Source organism: Rosa rugosa, chromosome 5 (assembly GCF_958449725.1).
Source record: "Rosa rugosa chromosome 5, drRosRugo1.1, whole genome shotgun sequence".
NCBI lineage: Eukaryota > Viridiplantae > Streptophyta > Magnoliopsida > Rosales > Rosaceae > Rosa > Rosa rugosa.
The window spans coordinates 52,144,315-52,155,001 of NC_084824.1; the positions used below are offsets into that span (position 1 = coordinate 52,144,315).

A 10,687-nucleotide genomic window follows, 5' to 3' on the forward strand; every position below is an offset into this window, starting at 1 on the left:
GAAACTTCACATTCCAAACTACACTAACCTTTTAGGAAATTCACACACCCTTATTCTAACAAAACATAAATACTCAGAAGTTGTTTAAATAGAAGTTAGCACTAGATTTTGTGACCTATAATATTTAAACACTAATATGGGCCATAGAGACCCAAATATGACAAACCCACAAAAGATGGGCAGCCCAACTCCAGCAAAGCACGACTCAGTATAGCCTAAGCCCATAAGCCTAACACAAGGAAACCCTAGCATCATTTTCCGTTCACCAGCCGTCGCCGTAGACCACCCCACCGCCGCCAACGGTGCCACCTCCATCAGGGACCCCTGCTCAAGTAACCCCAAAACCCAATCCTTTAGCTCGACTTTCATCTTCGATTCAACCATGTGAGAGGCATCGAAACCCACCATGTTGGAATGTCGTCATAAACATTATTCAGGAACCGTACCTCATTGCAATGGAGCAATGTTTACCATGGTTATTCAAATGACAAAATTACATCCTATGTCATCTTTATGGATAACCTCATCTCTTCAAAGGAAGATATGGATTACTTTGCAAGAAAAAAGTGTAGATAACTGGCTGAGTGATGAAGATGGTTGTAAGTTCTTCAGCAACCTTTACAAGGACATCCCGCACAACAAATTCTACTATGTTAGAATGTGCAAGCAAGTGAATGATCGTTACAAACTGAGGCGGTACACGTGGATAATGGCCTGCAATTTTTACTTTCCTAAACTACTTTATGTGTTTGTAGCCATTATCCTTCTGCAGGTAATTCCCACCATACTGCAAACCACATTTACCATTAAGCAGTACTATTATCCTCATAAATGATGGATCTCTCTACCTTTTATCGGTAATTAATAAATCGTACGCAGCAGCGTTGATATGTTAGCTCAAGAACTCTATGTGACTCTAATTTTTATGTATTTCAATTTCAAAATTGAAAAATTGAAATTGGGATAGTAAAATGTAGTTACTTTAATTGTCTTTGGGCACTTTATAAAATTTTTAAACATAGTAAAAGGATAAGAATATGATTGGAACAATTTAGAATAACTAAGAACTTCCGCTTATCTTAAGGAAAAAAGTTATTGTGTAGTTTTAAGATATAAATATACTTTTCTTTTGTAAAAAATATATATATATATATATATATATATATATATTTTAATCAAAAGAGGTTAGTCGAATTTTATAATTCAGCAAGACCAAACGACATACTATTATGGGCAGTGGAGGAGCCAGATTTCGATTTAAGGTGGGGCACTCACGAAATATCAAAACTTAATTAAAAATAGGGCTAAATACAAATTACTACCCTGTGGTTTAGGTGCAAAATCAATTCAGTCCCTGAACTTCTAATTTCATCAAAAACACCTCTGCACTTTCAATTTTGATCTAATATGTCCAATTTGTTAGTTTTCCGACAATTGAGTTATTTAACTTGTTAATGTGGATCATATATGGCCTATATTTTATAATGTGGTGTCAAGATGGTCTGCATTGTCAATTTAGGAGTGAGTCCTACTATTAAAAATAAATAGTTTTTCAACAAAAAATCCAACTATTTGAAAGAATATTAACGAATTGGACCTATTAGATCAAAATTGAAAGTGCAGGGGTGTTTTTGATGAAATTAGAAGTCCAGGGACTGAATTGATTTTGGACCTAAACCACAGGGTACTAACTAGTATTTAGCCCTTAATAATAATAATAATAACTAAAGTGATATACATCTTGTAAATTGTCTAAAGCAATAACTATATATATTAACTTTTATAATTCAAAAGTAGAACAATAGCACTACATACCTAATATATAATTAACTACATATGTAATATATAGTTACATACATAAACCCACATTTTCAGACAAAAAAGAAAGAAAAAAAGAGAGAGAAAAAAAAAGACCAAAGTGATATACATCTTGTAAATTGTCTAAAGCAATAACTATATATATTAACTTTTATAATTCAAAAGTAGAACAATAGCACTACATACCTAATATATAATTAACTACATATGTAATATATAGTTACATACATAAACCCACATTTTCAGACCAAAAAAGAAAAAGAAAAAAAAAGACCAAAGTGATATACATCTTGTAAATTGTCTAAAGCAATAACTATATATATTAACTTTTATCTTTAGATTCATGTATGAGCTGATTCTGTGAAAGTTTTGATCTTTAGATTGATGAACTTTCGAGTTTTTCGGATACACCTGCCCCATCAGTGACCAGGGTCTTGTATACTGAGAAAGATGTGTTGGCACGTAGGTATGTATGTCACTTTCGATTTCTCAATTCAACTAAGCTTTGATTTCAACCATGTGTGTGTTTTTTCTTTTCTTTGGTATACTGTTTTTTCATTTTAATGAATGGCTAAGATCTTGATTGAACATGTTAATTGCATTGATTAAATCTTTTTCTTGCAAAAAGTATGTCTGTCAATTTGAGTGGATGATGCACTGATTCTTTTGATAATACGAAATTCAGTTTTATATTCTAACTTTCGGTTACTGAGTGTGTTCAAGTTACAGAATGTAACATAGATGTTGTATGGATAGATTGATAAGAGTATTGACTTGCAAGTGTATCTTCATAGGATAGCTTATCTGTTGGAGTTGAAGTAAATGTTAAAATTTTGCTTGAAACTTTGCTCTTACATGATAAAATCAAATCCCAAGTATAAGAACACAAAGGCAGGCACACGGATATTGTGATTTATGTTGAGATGTAATCTAACTTCATTATATATAGTTACATACATAAACCCACATTTTCAGACCAAAAAAGAAAAAGAAAAAAAAAGACCAAAGTGATATACATCTTGTAAATTGTCTAAAGCAATAACTATATATATTAACTTTTATGATTCAAAAGTAGAACAATAGCACTACATACCTAATATATAGTTAACTACATATGTAATATATAGTTACATACATAAACCCACATTTTCAGACAAAAAAGAAAAAAAAAAGAGAGAAAAAAAAAAAGACCAAAGTGATATACATCTTGTAAATTATCTAAAGCAATAACTATATATATTAACTTTTATAATTCAAAAGTAGAACAATAGCACTACATACCTAATATATAATTAACTACATATGTAATATATAGTTACATACATAAACCCACATTTTCAGACCAAAAAAGAAAAAGAAAAAAAAAAGACCAAAGTGATATACATCTTGTAAATTGTCTAAAGCAATAACTATATATATTAACTTTTATAATTCAAAAGTAGAACAATAGCACTACATACCTAATATATAATTAACTACATATGTAATATATAGTTACATACATAAACCCACATTTTCAGACAAAAAAGAAAAAGAAAAAAAAGAGAGAAAAAAAAAATAGACCAAAGTGATATAAATCTTGTAAATTGTCTAAAGCAATAACTACATATATTAACTTTTATAATTCAAAAGTAGAACAATAGCACTACATACCTAATATATAATTAACTACATATGTAATATATAGTTACATACATAAACCCACATTTTCAGACCAAAAAAGAAAAAAAGGAAAAAAAGAGAGAAACAAAATAGACCCCTAAAAGCTTACAACAAGAAGCATCGAACTCATGCCCATGCTATTATTGACTCAATCAAACAGCCACTACACCAAAATAGATTTGTTATACTATGTTGAAGCAAAATATATATTTGTACCTAAACTCTAGTGGGTCACGGGACCCACTAGGCCCCTATGTGGCTCCACCCCTGCCTATTGGGTCGACAGTAAAGAGCCATACGTTTGGACTTACAAAGAACCTATTCTAGACAATAGAAACTTCGCATTTCAGACTACACTAACCTTTTAGGAAATTCACACTGTAACATAAATACGCAGAAGTTGTTTAAATAGAAGTTAGCACTAGATTTTGCGACCTATAATATTTAAACACTAATATGGGCCATAGAGATCCAAATCTGTCAAACCCAAAAAAAATGGGCAGCCCAACTCCAGCAGAGCACGACTTAGTATAGCCTAAGCCCATAAGCCTAACACAAGGAAACCCTAGCATCATTTTCCGTTCACAGCCGTCGCCGTAGACCACCCCATCGCCGCCAACAGTGCCACCTCCATCAGAGACCCCCGCTCAAGTAACCCCAAAACCCGATCCTTTAGCTCGACTTTCATCTTCAATTCCGCCATGTGAGAGGCATTGGCACCCGCCAAATGCGCCTGAATCCTTGGCCTCCACGACCTCCAACACACAACAGCCCTCAAGACTGCAACAATTGATCAATTGGGGACCAAGATCCCCCCCATTCTAGATCCGGTCCGCCATCAGATATGATCCACCCTTACCATCGTCAAAACAATAGGAAAAGGTAAACCAACAATTGTAAATTCTGGAAATCGACGGAAAGGCCCGCCTTTGCCATCAAGGTTTGGATTGTAGAGGAGGGTGAGCCCATCCTTCTATGTGTGTGTGTGTGTGTGTGTGGGTATACGTTTCTTTTTTTCTTTTTTGGTACAAGCCCTCAATATATATTTGCCAAATAAAAACTACAATTATTGCTATTTTTTCCAAATCATAGAGCAAATGATCTCATTCCATAAACACGACAGTTGTCGCTTGTCACCATCCACAAAAACGCTAAACAAAAGAAAAGTAACCACGGAACAAACAAAATCAGTGTCAGATTGCCACCCATACAATCCCATCTAACTCATCTAAGAAACCCAACGTGCTTCTTTTGCTTACTAACAAACCCAGAAAGCCATGCCTCTCAGATTCTCTCTCTCATCACTCATCGTGCTCTGTTCCTTCACTGCAATCTTAGCCCACAACAATGAAGACCCAGCAATCAAAACAATGGAGGACTTCTCAGGCTACCCAATTCACGAGTCACACTCTCACCTTTCTTCACTATCAGTTGACGCTCAAAGTTTACAGAAACAGGTACAGAATTCAAATTTGCAGACTTTAGCTTATTGGGTATCGTCTAAGTGTGTTCATGGATTCATGTGTGAGCTGATTCTGTGAAAGTTTTGATCTTTAGATTGATGAACTTTCGAGTTTTTCGGATACACCTGCCCCATCAGTGACCAGGGTCTTGTATACTGAGAAGGATGTGTTGGCACGTAGGTATGTATGTCACTCTTGAATTCTCAATTCAACAAAGCTTTGATTTCAAACATGTGTGTGATTTTTCTTTTCATTTGTATGGTGTTGTTTTATTTTACTGAATGGCTAAGATCTTGAATGAACATGATAATTGCATTGATTGAATGTTTTCCTTGCAAAAAGTATGTCTGTCAGTTTGAGTGGATGATGCACTGATTCTTTTGATAATACGAAATTCAGTTATATATTCAAACTTTCGGTTACTGAGTGTGTTCAAGTTAAAGAATGTGACATAGATGTTGTATGGATAGATTGTAAGAAGTATTGACTTGCAAGTGTATTTTCATAGGATAGCTTATATGTTGGAGTTGAAGTAAATGTTAAAACTTTGCTTGAAACTTTGCTCTTACATGATAAAATCAAGTTCCGAGTATAAGAACACAAAGGCAGGCACACAGATATTGTGATTTATGTTGAGATGTAATCTAACTTCATTAGTCACTCATATTGTTTTCTCTTTGGACAGATTCATCAAAAACTTGATGGGACTCTCTGGTTTGTCCGTTAGAGAGGATGCTGTTGGTAACATATTTGGTCGATGGTGAGTTTACTAGTCCGACTCTTTGACTTTGTTAGGTAGTCAAGTCTCTGATAGATTTACAATCGTATGCAATGTCATCATTCACATTAGTCCTAGTCCAGCTTCTTTTCTGACTATCACTCTTTGTAGGTAATACAATTGCTCCTTTGCATTGAATTGATCTGTAAAGCACTTAATCTCTACCTTAAACCCAATACATAATAGATTGCTTTCATTTGATGTCCGCAGGATAGCCTAGACCCCCTTAATGGGCGAGTATTAGTCAAGTAGTTTCGTATCTTTATGGATAGAATCATTAATATCTTCTTCGCATTAAATGTAAAGTATCCAAAAGTTTAACTTAGGTAGAATTAAAGTGGTACAAAATACTTTGTTTTTCTAGCAATAGCATAAGGGGACAAACTTTATTATAGAAATCACAACCCTTTTGGGCTCTGTACTATGTGGATGGAATCATTTGTCCTTACAGCAGCCAGCAGGGGCAGTCAGTGGCTGAGTTTTAGATCTGCATTGCAAGATTTATATTTGTACTGATGTCTGTGTTTATTGTTTGCTTCTTATGATTTTCTCATCACAGCATGCATGCCCAGTTGGGGATTAGACTAGCTCAAGAATACAGAGTCTTAATAGAAATATTCTTAATCACACCTAACTTCTTTAAAATGATACAAATAGCTCTGACTCGCTTAACATGATAATAAAAGTTTCATTACCTATTAGTCATGCGGTTTCTTTTCTTCTTTTTGCTGTAAATTTTTTCTTTCACTGTTAGCTTTGAGTTTCTTGCAAAGTAGTTGAGTTTTTTCTCTATTTACTCCTAAATTATTGAATTATATATCTTAGAAACCCTCATTAGTCATTACTTATATTAAGCTTAGATCACCATCTCTGCCTTATATAGCTGGGTACATTGTCCTTTCTATGATGCTTTTCATTCAGTTGGGTTGACTATGCTCTTGGTCTTGCTTTCCTGTATGCAGGGAAGGCTCTAATCCAGAGCTTTCTGCCGTTGCAACAGGTTCTCACATTGATGCCATTCCATACTCTGGAAAGTATGATGGAGTTGTGGGTGTTTTGGGTGCTATAGAAGCGATCAATGTACTAACAAGGTTTGCAACTTTCTTGAGTGATTTTTACATACATCTTGGAGTTAAAAAGTAAATAAATAAAAAAATAGATTGCCATCTCAAGTCATGTGGGAAAGCCTGGAACCTTAGCATGTTTGGTTATGCACTGGGCAATAGTGTATCCCTTCCAACATTTGAAATGAGCATGTCTATCACAGAAATACTTGAAGTTGTTGTGGGTGATTTAGTCTTTTTCCTATTACTTTAGAGACTGATCTAATCAACTCTTGTAGGGGAATTGATTACTTCATGCTTTCTTCTAAAGGACCAGCAAGAAATTGATACATTGGTCATGTTTTAATGGGAAGACCTCTTCATCCAAACTCCAAAATATTTGCCAAAAACCTTATACCATTAAGTTACAGCAACATGGTCTTATGGTCTATGGGTTTTAAACCTTCAGTGGATCATCTTCTAGGTGTAGATTATTTTTCCAAGAACTTGATGACAAATCATCATATATAACTTAAATTATTTGCAGTCTCTGGTGAAGGTTATGAGGATTGAAGCTTCAAAAACATGTTCTCTTATGAAATGAGAATAAAGTAGATCACTTTAGCCTAGGAAGTTTGGTAATGGAATATATCCTTATGAAACGTTAAGCTCTCATATTCCATATTTATTTTGTCAAGGTTTCACGTGGTTGCAGCTTTTTTTTTTTTTTTAAACACTATATTGGTTGACTGTTGGCAGGTCCGGGTTCAAACCTAAACGATCACTAGAAGTTATCATGTTCACCTCAGAAGAGCCTACACGCTTTGGAATAAGCTGTCTGGGAAGGTTCGGATCCGCACCTGGTCACAGTCTTATTCACTAGAAGCTGTACTAATGTTTTTGGTTACTTATGTTTAAATGTTTATGCTCTATCTTTAGCTTTTGGGTTACCTTTCAAATTGAAATTTATCATTTTAGTAAATACGTGATATTTTGAGTTTCTCCATGTTATTGATAAAAACAAACAAACAAACAAAAAACCTTTGCAGCCGCTTAATGGCAGGGAGTGAGACACTTGCAGAAGCTCTCAAGACCACAGTTGATGGTCAAAATATATCCTTCCTAGATGCATCACAATCTGCTGGCTACACTAAAGATCATAATGATATCTCTAGTGTGTTCTTGAAAAAAGGAAGCTACTCTGCTTTTGTGGAATTGCATATCGAGCAGGGCCCTCTTTTGGAGGAGGAAGGTAGACCTTTCGTCTCATCTATTACTGACATTACGCATCATACATTTTGCCCACCATCACAGTGAGTTTTTATTTAATTTTTTTTTTCTTATGTAGGTATACCAATTGGCATTGTAACTGCCATTGCAGCCCCGGCAAGCATAAAAGTGGAGTTTCAGGGAAATGGAGGCCATGCAGGTGCTGTCCTGATGCCAAATAGGTAAACATTTTTCTGTGGGCCATAAGAGGACTATATCAACTGACAGACCTTTCTTGTTAAAGATTTCCAGTATTTTAGGCGCTGTTCCTGCCAGTTTGTGTTATATTTCCCTAAGAATTGCAAATTGGCTCGTGTAACTAAACAAAATAGTCTGAATTCATGTTGAACTTGTGTGATATGTCTTTGTTTTGTGCAGTTCCCTACCACCGGTTTTATTCTGGTAATTGCAGAGTTGTTCTTTGGTTCTTCTTTTGCAGTTTCAACATCTTTGAAATTTTCTTTACCCTCCCCCCTTCTCCTTTTATGCTCATTTTAAGCCGCTTCCAAGATTTTTCAACTGTCATGTTTTAAATGATGCACTGCATTTCATCCTCCCCATCCCCCCAGAGTTAAATTCAGTAGTATTTTGCAGCTCCCTTGAATGAGCGAATTTACATTTTCTTGATATACTTGTAATCAAACAAGAAGATTAATTGTTGAATGAATCACTTGGAGCAGAAATGATGCTGGACTAGCAGCTGCAGAATTAGCTCTAGCAGTTGAGAGACATGTATTAGAATCTGGATCTATTGATACTGTTGGTACAGTTGGTAAGTTGTGTTTCTGTTTACATAGGTGTGAGAATATGGCGCAACTCTTTGGCTCACTTCAATGATTCCTTTTGCAAAAGGTATTCTGGAGCTACACCCCGGAGCCATCAACAGCATCCCAAGCAAATCACATCTGGAAATCGGTATGCTTTGTGTCAATAACTTTTCCAGCATGACTTATAATTAATACCAAGTATATTGACAATGACTGGTTTGTCCCTACAATACTTTGTGGTTGTTACCTTATTGATGTTTCAAAAAATTATCTTATATATGAACCTGCTACGATGTCTCTTCCACAATGGTCATTGGTCCATTGGATTTTTGCTCGCTGTGTGTGTGTGTGTGTGTGTAGTGATCTCTTTATAGCATTGTTTCATTCTGCAGACACAAGAGACATTGATGAAGAGTGAAGTGTGTGTGTGTGTAATATCCTCTAGAGATCTCTTTATAGCATTGTTCAATTCTGCAGACACAAGAGACATTGATGAAGAGCGAAGAAACACCGTAATTGAGAAAATCCATCAATCTGCAATTTCTATAGCCAGAAAGCGGCGAGTCACTCTATCCGAATTCAAAATCGTAAACCAGGATCCACCTGCACTTTCTGAGAAATCAATACTTGACGCAATGGTAGCTTCATCAAAAGAGCTCAACTTAACCCACAAATTGATGATTAGCCGAGCTTACCACGATTCATTGTTCATGGCCAGGTAAGAGAGAGCCTCTCATAGGTTGCATGTTTTATGTACACATGGCTTCTCAAATATCTCGAGATTTGTCATTTTGTTATTAGACTGATTGTCAGATTGTGCCAGTTTAGCTCTTTGCTGTCTCTTGTTTGTAATCTGCCAAAGGCTATATAGGATTATGTAAAACTGAAAGTAGTTGACAATTTACCTAATTGAAGCAGGACAAAATACCGTAGTTCCTTTTCTCCCACAAGAAGATTCTGATAATGTTTTCATATCCTTGCAGAATATCCCCAATGGGCATGATATTCATTCCATGTTACAAAGGTGGAATCTCAATTCCTCTCTTTTCCAACAAATTGCTAGTCTAATAAGATTTTTATCTTTAAATGAACATTTCAAATATCTGGATTACTACTTGAATCAGTATTTTCAATTGGCTAACGAAACTTTTGGTTTCGCAGGTTACAGCCATAAACCTGAAGAGTATTCCTCTACTCAGGACATATCGAATGGGGTCAAGGTATTAGCCCTGACCCTTGCAAAATTGTCATTGCAGTGATGTAACTTCCATTGTTGTCAATTAGTAACTTCACATCTTGCTGTTGTGTAAATATTCCAATTACCCTCTATGTTGTGCCGCTATGACTTGTACTATTCAATAAAGAAAATGCTAGTTGGCATATGAATTGAATAGAGAGAATTTCAACCGTGCATTATGCATATGTGATATACATCATCCTATGCTGAAAGAGAATGTCATACATATCTTCATATGCTGAAAGATCGAATTTCCTTAATCCATAGATTCTTTTTGCGATGATATTGCTGGGGCACATTGAAGGCTCTATGCTGCCAGAATACCTATGACAGGAATTGTCAGTTAACAATCAACTGTATTAGAGTTCATATCAAGGAACCATCATAACCCCATAACCCAAAACTCCTGGAACAGTCACCTTATTATCAATTAATTTCACGTCCAAAAGGACAATAGTCCAAGCTATTGTAACTGCGGTTCAGGAACGAGACTATCAGAGGAGACTCCTAGCTGCTAGCGCTACCGATGGGAACCTTGTGGAAGGAGTCAAGCTTCTTAATTCTTATACGACAAATTTCATATGCTCTAATATATGTACCTAACATCGATGTTGCAACAAAGTTGCACATGACGAGCTAGCAAGCTTTAA

General features: G+C 35.4%; 1 protein-coding gene across 1 annotated transcript; it reads left to right on the forward strand.

The window, feature by feature from the left end:
- Window positions 1-4,620: 4,620 nt before the first annotated feature.
- LOC133712292 (ureidoglycolate hydrolase) lies at window positions 4,621-10,207 on the forward strand. Its single transcript, XM_062138405.1, has 12 exons — window positions 4,621-4,937; window positions 5,038-5,123; window positions 5,629-5,703; window positions 6,684-6,812; window positions 7,524-7,610; window positions 7,814-8,016; window positions 8,113-8,215; window positions 8,714-8,805; window positions 8,886-8,948; window positions 9,278-9,518; window positions 9,784-9,824; window positions 9,962-10,207. The coding sequence occupies exons 1-12, from the start codon at window positions 4,758-4,760 to the stop codon at window positions 10,057-10,059; spliced, it is 1,398 nt and encodes a 465-aa protein (XP_061994389.1). The 5' UTR covers window positions 4,621-4,757; the 3' UTR covers window positions 10,060-10,207.
- The last annotated feature ends 480 nt before the right edge of the window (window positions 10,208-10,687 follow it).

Bases quoted from the DNA above. Each gene is read 5' to 3' on its own strand.
- LOC133712292 (XM_062138405.1), top strand. From the start codon at position 4,758: ATGCCTCTCAGATTCTCTCTCTCATCACTCATCGTGCTCTGTTCCTTC. The intron at 6,813-7,523 runs GTTTGCAACTTT...GACTGTTGGCAG, and splicing joins GCGATCAATGTACTAACAAG to GTCCGGGTTCAAACCTAAAC. The intron at 8,017-8,112 runs GTAGACCTTTCG...TTTCTTATGTAG, and splicing joins CCCTCTTTTGGAGGAGGAAG to GTATACCAATTGGCATTGTA.